Source organism: Buteo buteo, chromosome 10, assembly GCF_964188355.1.
Source record: "Buteo buteo chromosome 10, bButBut1.hap1.1, whole genome shotgun sequence".
Classification (NCBI taxonomy): Eukaryota; Metazoa; Chordata; class Aves; order Accipitriformes; family Accipitridae; genus Buteo; species Buteo buteo.
In genome coordinates this window covers 5,752,933-5,768,976 of record NC_134180.1, presented here as the reverse complement: position 1 = coordinate 5,768,976, position 16,044 = coordinate 5,752,933, and the positions used below count along the sequence as shown (strand labels likewise).

General features: G+C 46.4%; 1 protein-coding gene across 18 annotated transcripts in view; it reads left to right on the top strand.

Annotated features, from left to right (window-relative positions):
- The window catches only part of PIP5K1C (phosphatidylinositol-4-phosphate 5-kinase type 1 gamma), a 50,457-nt gene that overhangs the window by 10,589 nt on the left and 23,824 nt on the right, over positions 1 to 16,044 (top strand). For all 18 annotated transcript variants that reach the window (XR_012651953.1, XR_012651952.1, XR_012651951.1 and 15 more), the window contains exon 2: positions 14,027 to 14,058. Coding sequence is in view for 14 of the 18 variants with exons in the window: in XM_075038254.1 (XP_074894355.1) it covers positions 14,027 to 14,058 (32 nt within the window). In the remaining 4 variants the exon portion in view is untranslated. The remainder of the gene's footprint in view (positions 1 to 14,026; positions 14,059 to 16,044) is intronic.

The following is a 16,044-nucleotide window of genomic DNA, read 5'->3' as shown; positions in this document are numbered from 1 at the left end:
TAAAATCATCATCTGGCTGAGTGCTCCTTCCCTGAATGTGTGCCTGATGGCACTTCATGCAGTCAGTCACTCCATTTAGATGCTGATGTGAAACTTGGTTCTCTCTCCGATTTCTTGATTTCACAGTTTCTGTCCATGCAGCCAGTTCTGCAGTGTGTGCATCCCCACGCCAAGAGGAAGGTGTAATGTGATGAGAAGTCCTACGCGCTGCCGAGAGGGCAGATGTAATACCTGAAACCGGTTGTCTTCTCTTTAAATGTCACTTTTAAATGGGTGTCGTCTTTAAAATGACAGTTTTCCTTTCTGTATGTATTCGGTGCTGCTCTCGCCATCTGTCTGGATGCATGTTGACGGGGGCAGCGTACAAAATGGCATGGAATTTGCTGGCAGAAATGCAATCTATAGAGATGTAAAATAGTCCCTAACTTCAAAGCTGAAACAAAGACAGCAGAAAATTATACCGTCTTGAAGCTGTACTTGTCAACGTTAAATGACATGCTCTTCAGTTACAGGGCAAACACTTGGCTAGGTAGAATCCAGAAATAAGGCAAAGTTTTTCAGTTTGGCCTAACAGGTGGTGATTATTTGTGGGTTTAAATAGCACATGTTATGGGATAATTTTTGTGTTGGTAAGGTCTGTTTGTTCAGTGATCAGAACTGAAATCTGGAAGGCTAACAATTGCGTTTGCTTAATTTACTACTTATTTTTCCTGTAATGCTAACTTATGTTACAAGATAATTAAGTTTTTTCTAGGGAGTGCATATTGTGCTGCGTTTTGTAGCTTTTGATATGCGTACTGTTTTGTTTTTCTTTTTTAATTCCAGGATACTTCCTCTCAAACCGGCATCTCTTCAGGCTTAAATTAATTTTGATGGAAGAGAAATGATGACATAGTCTTTCTCCACCTTAGTCTCAGAGGGTTGGATGTTTGTTTTCATTTCAGTATTAAGTAGGAGTCACTGGTGGATTAACTATCTAGGACGCTCTTTTGAGAAGGAGGCTTCTAGACTGGTAATGCCAGAAAATGCTTATTAAAGAAAATGAGAAACTGAAGGAGTGAACATCGTGAAACTGCTAATTGCTTCTGCGACTTCTTTGCAGGCTGGCCCCATGCATTTCCTGTGTATAATTGCAATCTTCACTGCAGCTCCCTTGCAGAGAGCCTCGAAGTCCTGATAAACGTGGGTCTGTCTTTAAAACAAAGCAAAAAGACTGTGTACTTTGTCAGACAAGACAGTTATATTTCAGTTAAAGACAGCAATTGCCTTATCTGTTTCACTTTGCTATAATAAACCTGGTTGCCCATTCTATACCGGATGCAGAGCTGGCCAATACAGGCCGGTATTAAATTGAAGACCCTCCTGAGATGAAATGCTGGTAGTGGACTACTTGTCAGGACTTCGTCAGCTGTGAAGAATGTGGTAATTTGGGAGGATCTTCGTTTAATACATGCAAGCTCTGGTTTTGTGTTGGTAGGATGGCAATGTGTGAGCTTCCATGAGGTATTGAGATTGAAGGTTTATAACCGATCTCAGAGAGATGCTATGGCTTCCCTAACTCCCAGGTTTTAAAACACAAAGATTGGTTTTATTTTGAATCTTTTTTCTAAACTGAAAACTAGGAGTGCAAGAAGGCTGGAACTGATGAGCATCAAGAGCAAACTGTAACCTAGAGGAATGAGGTGGGTTTTTACAGTATCTGAAGAAATGAGATTTAAATGCAAGTTTTTCTGTGAGGTGGGGTGAAAAACAACTTAATCTGTGAGGGTGAGGTGGGGTGAAAAACAAGTTAATCCAAGGCCTGCGGGAGGCAGGGATAAGGTGTGCCTGAATGGCAGCTGCTCATCTAAAGGGAAAAGGAATATATTACAGGCAGAAGTGGCAAGTGCTGCCTCTTACTTAATGTTTTCTATTAGAGCTCCTGCTTTTGGTTGCTTTGACTTGCCAAGATAATGGTCTCCAAATGTCCTTTGCCTTATGGCTGGCCTTTAAGTTCTGGCAAAACCAATGCACCCATTTTGGTGAGGAGGAAGCCAAGAAGTATTGCCCCATCCAAAACTGCAGAGCTTGGTCAGGTCCATCCTTAAATGGCATTGCAGTATCTGCGGGATGGTTCTGCTTCATCAGACCTGCCTTTTTCTCTTCCCATGGAAAGCCATTGGCACCTGACTGCTCTAAGCCTTCTAATTTCCATTTTTCTGTGCTTTGTAAAAATAAGTCACCTGTTAAAATCTCCCTGCCCTCGCTGGTGAGGCTGGAGGAGCCCTGCTGCTTGGTGGGTACAGATCTAGAGGCTTGAGCCATCTGGTCTGGAAGAAGATTACTGGGTTGGGAGCCAGGAAATTTAGAGTTTAAGCCATGGGACTTCCCATGTCAGCCCTGTGTATCTTATATTCCCCATTGAGAGCTGTTACGTAGCTGTTGGCCAGTGTTACCGCATGCTTCTGGCGTTCTTCCTCCCACCCCACAGCACATGCCACCATCATAATACAGAGAGCCAGCAGCTACCAGAGGGGACACCTGACAAGAGGCTGGGTTGTCCTCCTGGGAATGCTTTTCAGTGTGAACGTATGATGTTTGTGTGCCTGGCCATGGCTTCTGTTTCTCTCCAAATGCAGGAGCAGATTGTGCTTTTCCTCCCTCTCCGCAAGTCAGTGTCAGCGTGTGTTTGGCTGATCCAGCCTTGTAGTGTTATGGTTCAGGGGAGCTACTTCGTTTCTGGTTTTATTAAAAGTCTTAGCAAACAGTATTAAAGGTCCTGTGAGATTCTTCTATGTAGTTCAGAAATGCTAGACTGAAGTTCACTCAATGCTGCTGTCTTAAATTACTTTATTCTATACTTGTTATACATAAGGCATCCCCAGTTTCTCCTTGTGTTGGGCAGATGTTGAATAAAGCCCTGAGAAGGGCTCAGCAGTTAAGTTGTTTGCAGTTTTAGGACTCTGCTTTAGGACCTGCAAGACCCGAAGCTGTTCCCAGTTGCACCTCGAGCTTACAGTTACATCAATGCACGTGTATGAGCCATGTGGCCAGACAGACTGGGCTCTTCCCAAGATGGTCACTTGTCTTTGCAGCCCGATGTTCTTCAGTTGTAGCTTTCTGTGCTTAACAAATGCCTTTCCTCTTCTACTCGTTCAGTGAAGCAGGGCTGCTCTGAAACCCACAGTCTAAGAGCTGGGAGCTCTGGAAAGCTGGGAAGAGAGCTGACCCAGCTGGCTGTGGTTCAGCTCCATGGTAACTTGTTTTCTTTCACCTAGCAACAGTCTGCTGTCAAACACATCCTAGAAACCACAAAATCACTTTAGAAAAACCTTGACCACTCCTATAACGCATGCAAGCAGTGTAAGTGTAGGATGCAAGGGGTAAGCGCAATACTTGCCCGGTGCACAGCTCGGCAATGACCGTGGTCTCTGTTTTTCTGAATCCCAAATAGTGGTGCTGCTCGCAGAGGGGTTTGTAGCTGAACTGGGTATGAATGTGTGTGGCAGCCTTTGGGAAAATACTGCCAGAAATCTGAAGTGTCCTCAGCACCCGGGGTGCCTTCAGGAGTTTGGGGATGACCAGTTCTGCCTGTACAGCACTTTGGGAGCCTAAGTGCTCTTTCGGATTTTGCTGTTTATTCTTTTGCATCTTTAGTTTGGACACGTACCTGTACAGAGTCCGGAGCAGAGCTTGCTCCCAAATGGGTAAATAAATGGACATAGCTGTACATGGTTAATAGAAGTAATAAATGCCTGGCTCAGCCTCCAAGTGAAAATCCTCTAGGCTGGGTTGGAGAAGCTGTTTTACTGACCTAGCTTTTGAGCAAGCTGCAGATCTGTGCCAGAAAGAGCCTGTCCTTCAGCTTGTGGTTACCTGTATTGGAGGCAGCTCTCTATGATCATCAGTGTAATGCAACTGAAACATCCTTGTAGCTCAGCATAAGCACCAGGTTGTCTCTTCCTGCCATCTACCTGTGTCTCACCTGTTTGTATTTCCTACTAAGAGCTCTAGAAGTGTTTTTAAAAATCTCTTTATTTTTTAGGTAACTTATTTTCAGCTAATAGCTGAGTCACTAGCTGCCATGCTACAGCCAGGATCCCAGGGAGAGAAGAGATTACTTGCTGAAACTTTGAGTTACGATTTTTGGCAGCACACTTCATCTTTTGAGCTTGTTCTGCCATGTCTTGTTTTGTTCCATCTGTTCAGGTGCCTTTGTTAGAGCTAAGCAGGAGCATCCGACTGGAACGCTCTAGTGACAGAGAGCAGAAGCGGCCTTAACAAAGCTGATAGGAAAAGAACGTGTTGTGAGCAATAATTTATTCTTAACCTACAGCCCCCCACGCCTTGCGGCAGTAGCTTTTGCCCTAGAGGTCCTTCCTCAGTCTCACAACACAGGTACATGGTCTGTCTAGAGCTGCTGCTGCAGGGGACGTTTGCTTACAGAGCCCCAGTGGAGGAGGACTGGAGGCTTGGTACCCCTCCTGGGTACCAGCCCCCTCAATCTGGGGGAGAGAGGAGGTGTTGGCATGTCCAGAGAGGGATAGGATCCATCTGGAGGAAAGGATTTGCAGTAACTGGGATGGATTAAGCAGAGTTTGCTCCTAAAGAGCTGGCTGGCCCGCACTGCAGCTTGCTGTAGGGTTTGGATGGGTTGTGCAAAATCTGTGTTACCTGTGCAGGAAGAGGGTGCAGGCAGCGCGGGTGGCAGGGTGCTGTGATGAGGGCAGAGGACACGCTGATGGGAAGCAGCAAAACACCAGCCAGACCTGGCTTTCTGCCACATGTGAGTTGGGGTAGTTAATTTTGAATGAGGCCAAGAAATCTCTGATAGCTTGGTGCCTAAAAAGCTCAGATGAGACATGCATGCAGCCTGGAGAGCTTGAATTTCTAGTTGTTACGGCAGCAAAAGCTTCGGTTTATTTAGAAGTAGATCTCAGACAAAGATGTATCACTGGCCTGCTTTTCCTATCGTGTCTTTTTAAGTTTATGTTTTTAGTGGGACCTGGTCAACTTGAAAACTACGTCTGAATTGCATAGAGGGCGTGCTCTTTGAGGGGCTGTATCACAAACCCATGCTCTAAAAACAGGTCCAGAAATTCAACCTGATGCTTTTGCCTTGACATCTGTTTTTGAAACAGGTAGAAGTTACAGACATCCCTCACCTCCTCTCCCACCCAGATCCTGTCCTCAGCATTGCGATGCGAATCTCTACATACAGGTGTATGTTGCAGTGTTGTCAGCAGTGTGCATAGCAACCTGAAAGTGTTTTGTGAAAGAGAGTTTACTCAACCTGATGTGAGCAGCCTAGCAAAAGGACTTTATATCCAGTGACGCATGTTGTATGCGACCCCATTCTGAAATCCCCTTTCAAGTCTTCAGTGTTTAAGCACCCTCGGAAAATCTCTGTCAAGCGACATTAGCAAGAGCGGAATTAAATCTTAGAGGATTTAGCCGAGCAGCTTTGGCTACGGAGTAAATCAGGAAATACCCCACTCATTAAAAATCCAGGTGCATCTTCAGGATGACTTGTGGAGGGTGGCCTGCAGACAAAACAACTGTTTTCCCTTTGGAGATTGCTGTTGGTTGGGATGCTAAGCTCCCACAGTTTTAAAACTGTGGTAACTTCTGTATATCCTGGTATCGTGGTGGGCGGTTATTGTGAAACTTCAGGTAGATTTCTTTATGTGCTGTGACTGTAGTAACTGGACTTCAACACATCTTTTAGAAGGTCAGAAAATGGAAAATTCGAGGAGGTGGATATCTTTCTTGAGTTGCGTTCTTCTATTTCAATATAATTCAGTCTGAGAATAATTCTTGATGGTGAATGGGCGAGGGGAGTAAACTCTCTGTCAAGTAACATCTATAGGAAGACACTCTTAAATGGTGGAAGCAATAAAAAATCTGACCCATCCCTCCTGGATCAGAGGTGCCGACTTTGTTTAGCGACAGAACCCTCTGTGAGAAAGGGCTGAGAGATAAAATAGGGGGGATAGTTTGTCACTGTCTCATATAGCTTGCAATCCAGCACTCTTTGTATCTGCTGTGCTGTTCCTACAAGGAGCTTGAATGATTTCTTTGACTTGCCAGTGCTCTCCCAAGACAGGTTGAGATCCTTTGGAGGGATACCCAAAGAAGCAATATTGTAAAGGGAACCAAGCTGATGTTGTGCAAGGGCATCCTTCTGCTCTCTAGTTAAAGGGGTTTTGCACTCTCAGTAACAATATCTTGTGCTATTTATCAGCTTAAGAAGTTTGGGGATTGGCTACTTTTGAAGTCACCCTTTTTCCAGCCACCAATTCCTTGTCCCATGCCTGGTACCAGCCTTGCAGGCATCCTCGCAGAGACAGCAAGTTGCAAAGGGAGCTTGCAAAGGTCGGAGGATGGTGAAGAGCCTCCAGCAGCGCTAATCCCTACCTAGCCGGGAGGTGCTGAGGTCTGACGTTAAGCCTCATGCAGCTAAAGCACTGAGCCATGCCACACTGCAAACTTTGTGTATTTGGGGCAGAATAACTGCTCTGGCTCTGGCAAGCAGTGTGTAACCTCAGATTAGTCAGCTTGCACTTCTCTGTCTTTATTAGTGGCACTTGGAGAATAGTGTAATGGAGGATGCAGCTGAGCATCCTTTCCATGCACAGAGGTAGGACACTGCATGTGTTAAAAGTCCTGAATCCTGCTTCTAGGCAGGAGCCTGCAGGAAGGGGGATAGTGATGTTCAGAAAACAAAGGAGGGAAGTGAATTCTGGACCAAGCCTTCGGAAAGCTGTCTTGTACTGCTCTGACCTGGGGTTGGGAAACAGCTCTCTGGGACCTTGTGGCAGCTGAAAACTCCATCTGAACACACAAAAAGAGTCTCAAGGGCTGCCTGGGGTCATGCGCTACATTCAGGTCCCTGATGTTTTTGCAACGCGACTAGAAAGGCAACAGGAGGTTTTCTGTCTTCTCGCTGCTGAGCTACAGCTCTCCCAGCAGCCAGGAGATGCTCCGGTGAGCTGTGTCGGTGGGTAGGGACCTGCTAGTAGGGGATGCGAAGCTTATCCTACCCCTGAGCTAAGGTAAGGGAGCAACTAGGTGTTGCTTTAGCTCTTCTAGATAATTGTAAGGAATGTGACTTCAAAGTCCTTCAGCCTTTCATGGCCTCACTCTAAATTGGCGTCGTGGTTTTAATGTGGTGCCACTGTGCCTGGATGTCGTCACAGGCACAGAGAGCTGGCTCTGTCCTGGAGAGGTTATGCTTCCTGCTGCGATGTTTGCTGTCTCTAATTAATCCTAATCAAGCTTTGCTTTGAATTCTGGTAGACAGATTGGGACTCGAAGGTTGCAATAGAGAAGCCAGAGGCTAGGAAGAGGCTGGTGACCCTAACGCCACTGCCGGGGTGCCTGACCTTGGGAGCATCTCACCTTTCTGCCTCCACTACCCACATGGGCAGCACGCTCGGCCGCTCTGGACGTGCCGGGGAGCGTGTGGCGTTCCACTCCGCGATCCTCCTGTGACTGGCGGTGTGGAAGGGAGCAGGAACACTGTGTTCAGATAAGACTGCACCTTTCCCATCTAGCAGATGTTCGCCTGAACATCCCACTGGATTGCATAATTACAGAGTTGAACGTGGAGCCGAATGGCTGCAGCCTTTTCCGCTACTGGGTGTCAGCTATTGTGTGCTCCTCTTGATGAGATTCTTGTTTTGCTTTTTTGTCGGCTGTGTCACACGGTTCGGGCTAGGCGCTCCGAAATTGTCCTTTTTTTCTACACGCAGCTGATCCGAGACAAGAAAACAAATCAGTTCTTTTTAAATTTCATTTCCCTGGTCTTGTCCTGCTCATTCCTCACTGTAATTGGGCTTCTGCGCTGTAAGTGCTTTTCTGGTGAGTTGTCAAGGAAACGTTTTAGCATGGTATGTCCTGGCTCAGCAGTGTGGCTCCCTGAGGAGGGCTGCACCCAGGATGCGGTCCCGCACCTGCAGCTGAGGGAGGAATGTGTTAACTCCCCGCCTTCAGCTTCAGCTTCTGCCCTGCCTCCTGAGCTGGGATAAATAGATTTATTTCTGAGGCAGAAAGAGTTTCTGCATAAAAAGAAAAAGAAAATAAGCTGATAGGTGCTTTTACTGCAGAATCATCCCTTTGTGGCAGTCCCTTGCAGTTCTGATGCTCCGTAAGCTGGACGCTTTGCTTTGAGCGGCCCTAGCTGGGCTGTATAATACAGGGTTTAAACTGTTTGATCCCTGGGGTAGTGCTGGCAAGAGAGCAGAGGGGGCAGTTCTGGGGTTTGGGGTTCAAAACCCTCAAGCAGAAACCTGGAGGGGGTGGCTGGGGCAGGACTGGGTGTAGGGCTCAGGGCAGGGGGGGCTCCCTGCCGCCCGCCTGTCTCAGGTTAATTGAAGAGCTCCTAGGTAGAAACTGCCTGGGGTGGTAAGGAGAGAGCGAGCTGTGTCACTGCTGTCGAGTAGGTATCACAGCGGTGCCCGGAGGGCCCGTCCTACCTAGCTGGTACATTAAGCTCTTTCCCTTAATTTGTACAAGCCATGCCGTTCCTTTCCCGACCAACAAGACAAAGGCCGTGGGAGAAGAGTGCAGCCCATAGAGTTGGTGCAGCAGAGCATGGTTGGCAAATGTCGTCTTCCCTCCCCAAAGTGGAGGTGGTTCCTGTGTGCTTGAAACAGCAAAACGAGGCACGGAGCTGGCGTGGGCGGCGAGCGGGAGCAGAGGACAGAGAGGAGAGCAGGGCAGCCAAGGTGGGATTAAACGGGATTACTTATCTCTGGCTGCTCCTGGTAGTCCAGTTTGAACACTGCCTGGCGCTGCCAGCATTTCCATCTGTCTGCAAATAACTGCTGGACTTTTGGATGGTGACTAAACTGTCCTGAGGAACATGGAGCTCCCTGCACTGCAGGTGCATTGAAGCAGGGTCTCTCCTCCTCCTTGCCGTGCTTGCTCATAGGGATGGAGCGAGCCTTGCTGGAGCACTGGGCTGGACAGGGCTAACTGGTGGAGAGAGGGAGTTTAGGCGGTGTTCAACCAGCATGAGTTTTGTGTAGATGATCCCAAAAATCGTTCATTCGGTCAGCAAGTGCTCCAGGGAAAAACAGATACATTTTGGTATCAAAGCTATATGGAGATTCTATATAACAAGCAGGATTTATCTCAGATTGCTTTATTTCCATATTATTTCTGCAAGCTCTCCAATGGCAGAAGCAGCTCTCCGTGCCCAGGGTGCAGAGCAGTTGGCTACGGCTCTTTCTGCTGAGAGATGCTGCATTTAAGGGGGGAAAAAACCCCAACCTTTTTATTCAGTATTGTGGCTTACTTGATGTTTCTCATCCTAATCAAATTGTGTTGTTTTATGGGAAGAAAATGTGTTTAATGATCAGAAGTAGGTCATCCTGGATGACTGGGAAGGGCAGGTTGTAAACAGCCGCCTTCTCCAGGAGGTTGCTAAGAGTCCGGCTTCTGCTCCTTGTTGTGTCTCCTCCTCTCTAATGACGGCCCTGGGCTGCCTGATCCTGTGTGCTGCTTGCTGGGAGCTGAAGCCACACATTTCAAGTGCAAGAAGAAATTCAGAGGTTGCTTTCTGCCTTTCCCTTTTGATATGGCCTGATGCTCGTGCCAGCTCCTTGGGAAGCCCCGGCTGGCTGCCTGCGCTGGTTCCGATGCTGCTTCTCAGCTGAGACATGTTTTCTGGCATCTTCTCTGAATTGCCTTCCCCCACACCCCCTTAATTTTAATTTCTTTTTATCAGCAGTCCCTTACGGGAAGTAACAGCTGTCTGTTTTGATGGATGCGTTTCATTTCCAGCCTTTCTCTCTGTATTTCGACTGCAACACATCTGTCTGCTACATGTGTATAGCCTTTAACTTTCACAGCTTGTGTCTTAGCACTCTGTTTCTTAATGCTTTTGCACATAATGCATTGACCAGACGGGGCTGCATTTAGAGTGGTCAGATCAAACAATAAATTGTAGCATCCTGGTTGCAGTGTTCACCTCCTCTTATTGTCTAAATGGTTGCTCAGGTGTGTCACGTTGTCTTGTTCTCGATGGAATAAGTGTAAAATTAGATCCAGACCTCCTTCGGTGTGCGTATGACTTGTCAGAATTTCACAGCTTTCTAGCAGGTTATGCTGGGTTAGTATTAAATGTCAATTTTGCAAAGGCTGCTGTCAGCTCAGTAGTTTAAAAACAAAGAACAAATAAAAAAGCCCAACAACAACAAATGTAAACTGCTGGTCCAGCACTTTTGGAGAACTGTACTTTGAAAACTAGCCATGTTTGATTGCAATTGCTAGTGCCCTGACTGCGAGTGAGTGGCAGATTGCAAGTCTCTAGTATGGTGTGGTTTTGGAAGGGTCATGTTGGTACAGCCTTCACCTGAAGAGCTTATGTGGTGTTTATATTCAAACATATTTTTAGTTGCAGTCACATTGTATATCTCCTTGTAAACACTTTATTAAAGTGAAGCTTTTATTAAAGGTGCAGCATCATCTCTGACTGGAGGAAGGAGTCCAGATAAATCTACCAGTTATTCAAATTTGCTTTGACCTCTCTAGAGCATCCTAAAGCATCAAATATTTATAATTTATAAACGTATGTGTGTATACATCTGTCTTACAAAGAAGACTTCTTTATTAGATCTTAAACAAGGCTTCTGCTGGATGTTTGTAAACTTCCTTAAGAAATTCCTTTTCAGTGGATAGAAGCCTCTCATGGCTCTTTCTGGGTTTATAACAAAGGGGTTTTGCTAGTCAACTTGACTTAGTTTTGAGAGATCTGAGTGACTTTTTTTTTTCCCCTTGATTAGTTTTAAAATTTATTCTCTGAAACTTGAAATTAAAATTAAACTTGAAACCTGTGTGTTTAACTTAAACTCATTCTAAGTTGTGGACAGCAAGGCAGTATTTTCTGGTTTTCATGAAGTTTGCTTTTAAGCCCAAAGATTTGATGATTTTTTTTTTTTTTTTAACTTCTTAACTTCTGGCATCACTTGCATTTCTTTAATGACAGCATCTAGAGAGGCAGTGGGCTGGAGAAGCTGAGGGAGCTGCTCTGATCCCAACCCTACACCATTTTGTGAGTGCAGATGCGCCAGTGAGGCTGGCTAACGAACCTGGTCAAGATGAGGGTTTCCTTTGTGAGTGGGAGCCTTCCTGCAGCCTGTGTTGTGCATTGCTTACTGGGAGCAAGCAATCAAGCATGTGTAAATGGGCATGAGGGGCCTAAAAAGGTCTGAACACAAATTTGTTGATGCAATATATCACATAAGAGGAGAAATGGGTTATCTCATGTTGTGTAGGTTTACGCTCCACTGGTGTGGTAGAGCTAAAACTTGAGAGTCATTTTCTATGTCGGACAGTAAATGTGCAGAGTGTTTCCAGGAGTAAATTCATCCCTGTCCTGCGAGGTGTCAGCATTGTGGCAGGGATGGACAAGCTGGATGTGGCTGTGAATAGGGCGGCATATGAAAAAAATCGATGTTAAATCAGAGATGAGAATTGCTGAATCCTACAACCGAAGCGTTAATTTCTGAGGCTCCAGAGGAGCTCAAGCGTTGGGATAGGGTTGACTCAAAGCTGTGCGCAGATGAGAAGAGGAACTGAAGGCAGCAGGTCAAGCGTGCACGAAATGCAATACCAAACCCTGGCATGAGCTGGAGGCAGGGCAGAAAGCTGGGGTTTCATCCCGGGGTTCCCCTTCCAGAGCCGCTCCTCATGTTTCTGAATACACCCTCGCTAAGCTGCACCAAATCGGATAAGAATCATTTCAATTAGCTTGTTAAGTGTTGAAACTTCCCGTAGCAGAGCTCCTGTTCCCCACAAACCCAAGTGCTGTCTCTCGTGGCTGTATAACCCCTGAAGCTGGAGTTAAATCAGTTTTTGCAAGGCCATCTGTCAGCTTGTTTGAGATGAGCACAGCCAAGTGCTGTGCACTGAGTAGCCAGTGGAAGATTTTTTCATTTTCTGCCTAGACAAGTTGATTTTATAAATCCGATTTTTTGGGGGGGGGGAGTGGGGGTTGGGAGGGAGATTTTGTTGGTGATGCTCTTGTTCACCTGAGGCATCGTTTCTCCTGGAGATCCGCAGTTCCTCGCCTCTTGTACCTTTCCTTCATATGGGCAGTTGGTGTTGATTCCACGTTTGGTACGTGTACAGCAGCAGACACTTAAAAGCTGGGAATGAAAGCGGCTTGTGGTAATTATCACAAAATTAAAGATAATCTCCTGCTCTGGAATTGTGACAAAGTGCAGAAAAGAGATTAGTGCAGTAGGAGAGCGGTCGCGGCTGTGGCAGGGAGAGCGTAGTCTCCCTGGCCCCCGGGGCCCTCTTGGCCACGTTGTGTTCCCAGCCATTTCCAGCGTTCGACCTGGAGCAACGTTTGCTCCTTTGGGTTCCTCTGTGGTCTTGAGTTGCTGCTCCAGCCCATGCCCTGAAAGTTCGTTAGCCAAACACTTACTTAGTGCCATATTACCTGCTCCCCTGGCCATTGCAGGGCTTTCTGTTGAATGATCATAAAATTGCGTTGTCTTAGGCTAAAGAACTGATTTTTCAGTGCAAAAACTGATGCGGAGTTTGAGCTAGCGGTGGTCCTCTGAGCTGCGTGCTGGTGCAATCCCAAAGAGCTGGAGGGAGTGACAGGGTTTCACATCACCCATCATGTGCAGCGCCCACCCGTGTAGGTGACAGCCCTGTGGCTGAGGGGTGCGCAACCCGGGTGGGTGACGGAGGGGAGCTGCTCTGCGCCGGTGAGGGGTTCCCACTCCGCTCGCCTTCAGTCCTCCTGCTTGAGATGGGATTGTGTGATGCAGCTCGCACAGAGGGAGCAGGACTTCAGACCTTTGCTGCAGTCCTGTGATTCTGTTTCTGATGCAAAACTTGGGCACTAGAGAGCACAATTTCAAAACAGCGTAGATATCCCGCTTGGATCAGAGGACTTACGCACCGGCAGGCAGTTGTGTAATCCACCCATTGCCCTCAAGTGGGGAAAAGTTGAGGGCTTGGAAGAGCCTTTCTTCTTCACAGCCAAAACTCTCAAGCTCTACTCAATGTTCTCTTGCGAAATTAAGCCCTTTCTAAAGGATTGTGGGTTGCTTAACAACCTGTCCTTGTAGAAACTCTTCAGACAAGGGCAGGGAGCGGCAGACCCGTACCTGGAAACAGATGGCCTTAAATCTATCACTTGGGTTTGTCTTCTTTGCTGGTGGGCTTCACTCCTAATAACTGGGCTCTGCGTGCAGAGGTGGTTGGGGAGGTTGGGGAGCTGCCTTGGCAGGGGAGGTCGTCTTAAGCAGCTCTTGATCCTTATTCGTGGCGCCTCTCCAGAGTCAGCTGGGCTGGAGCTTGTGGTCCCACGCACGAGGTTCTCAGCAGGTCAGCAAACACCTCTTGGGGCCGGCGGCAGAGGAGCCAGTTCTCATTGTTGCCTAAAAACAAGAAGCTCCTTGCAAACTTGGGCTGGTGCTAGGAAATGGAAAGATGGCCTCATGTTAGAGGAGGGTTGGGGACTGTGTCTCCAACTCTGATTATATATCTAAAAGCTTTAGGCAAAATCCTAATTTCTCACAGTTCACTGTAATGGAGTAATGGTGGCTTCTCCCAAAGGCAGTGGTAGAGATAAATGATGCATTCATTTTTGCGATATATTTGGACATCGGATTCTATAAATAGATTCAATTATCAATACAGTTTGTCAAGTGCCTTCTGAGTGGCTAGAAAGCAGCTTCATAAGTGTCTCTCTGGGCTTCTGTATGTAACCGACTCTTCAGTGTAGTGTGGACCTATTACTTACGGTGCAGCAGGGATTTACAAGAACTTTCTTTACTGAAGCCTCTAGGAAACTTTATTGCTAGGAAAAATTGTGCATCTGAATATGAAATTGTTTGGGTCACCCCTATAACTTCAGACTCCTGCACTAGTGAAACTGAAAACTGAACAAAACCAGCTGCTTTAAAGGCTTTCCAGCTTGCTTGAAAGAGCAAAGCATTAGGCTATTTTCTCTTTTTTGTTGTTGTTGTTTTTTTCTGATGTCTTTACTTTTACTGATGCTCTTCCCTTCTCTCCTCAGGTCTGGCACCGAAGAAGGCAGCCATCACTGAGGTGAGATGTATAAAGCTGGCCTTTAAAATTCCGTGTTGAGAAATGAGAACACAGAGCTCTAGAAGACACTTCTGCCTGACTGTTTTGAGCAAAGCTGGATTTCAAAAGACATTTAAGATTACTGAAAATTTGATATCTGTTATTTGGGAGAAAGAAAATTAGTGGCAGGTCTCTGGATGTGAAGGGATTATGCCCACTACGTGGCCAGTTTTAGCTGCGTGATCCATGATGTCTGTAAGTAAGTGGCTGAGGGCATCACTTCCACACCAAAACCTGAAGGTGATAAATGGAGAATCCATGTATTGGGCATCTCCAGGGCTCTGTGTTGGGTCTCACCCACTCCTGGGAGCAAGTCAAGGATGCTGTAATTTGTGAAGCCGTAACACAGGGGAACATCTCGAGGGACTGATCCTCTCTCACACATAATCCAGGTTGCAGGTTGCTGAATCACTGTTACCTTCTGGAGCAAAACTCTTCACAGTTGGCAGCAGGGAATCTAGTAGGAGGATCTGTGCCTGAAAGCTGTTCCCTGAAGCCCACACTCTTGGTTTAGGGCATCATGTTCATATTTTTGTTTGATCTAATTTTCTGACATACCCCTTTACATTACTCACCTGGGATGATGAGCATTTTATACACGAATAGCAAAATCTTCCCATAAAACTGCCAGGAATGTGACACTTGATTCTTTCTTCCCTCCCTCCCCAGAAACATGCATAGAAGGAAGCTCAACTTCTGTGAAATTTGATTGTTTTGTTCAATGCACAAATAGCCCCACTTTTTCTTGCCCTGGAAACACAGTCACAGGTAGAGCAAGACACTGTGGAAGAGACTTTTGTTACTGCATTTCATGTGATGGCAATCTCTGAACCAATACCTGTGTCTGTTAATCGCTTTGAGAGGATGATGATGAGCCATGTGGTGAGGCAGGACGATACAGCTCAAGCTTGCGTGTAATAGGATCCAGCTTGTTCGTTAGAAGCTGCAGGGAAAGGATAAGCTGTACTGATAATCACGACTGCTTGGAGAAGGAGTACTTGGAAGCAAGCCTGGCTGTACTAAATGTTTAAAACGGAGTAGGAAATAAGATTTTTGAAAGTGAAATCAGACTGCCCCTTAATACCAGAAGTACAAGCAGTTTGACCAGAAATAGCTGCAAGCTCTTGATTAAAAGCTAAAACACAAAGAACTTCTGTAGTCTGAACAAAATTATACATTGTCTGCTGTAGACATCAGTTCGGAGAGATGGGTCTGTGTGGCACTTGAGAGGGAGAGATATAATATTGTCACTGGGGAAATGACCTTGGATCTCTCTGCATGCTGCTTAAAGGAACATCCAAAGCCTGGCTGTTCTTTCATGTAACAACCCCCTAAATGTCGCTGGTGGCTCACCAGCAGTTTTAGCTGTCTGCTGGGCTCTGCAATCTGTTGGGGTGGCAGGAGAGCTGGGGAGTAGGTGAAATGTGGCAGAGTATAGAGGCCCTACGCCTGGGGTTGCGAAAGGAGCTGTATTGAACTTCCAAAACATCGGCTTGTTAAAGAGTGCAGCCACAATCTGCTCCCTTCTGGATTGGCGAAAAAAAGGCCCAGGCAGACTCAGAGGTAGAAGAGGAGGAGAATGGGACAGGAGTAGGTTTGTTCTCACTCTGAAGTGCTGGCAGTCCTATAGTGTTTCTGTAAATTCTTTGCAAAACTTCAGGAAGAGCTGCTATTGCAGTTTACCCTGTGTGGGCTTGTCCTTTGAATTGTAAACAAATGAGATCTCGCTTAAATGGATTATCTCCATGTGAATGCAGGAGTGGGGCTGTGTTTTCCCTGTTGCCTGTTTCTGATTTCTCTAGTGAAGCATGAGGTATTGGAATGACACCTGAGGGCATGGGATTTTTAAGAATAAACTTCTCTTGCTGTTTTATTTAATTTATCACCACTATTTTAAATCAGTGAGAAACCGCAGTCAAGCAATGGGGGAATCTTGGCAGCTGGGAA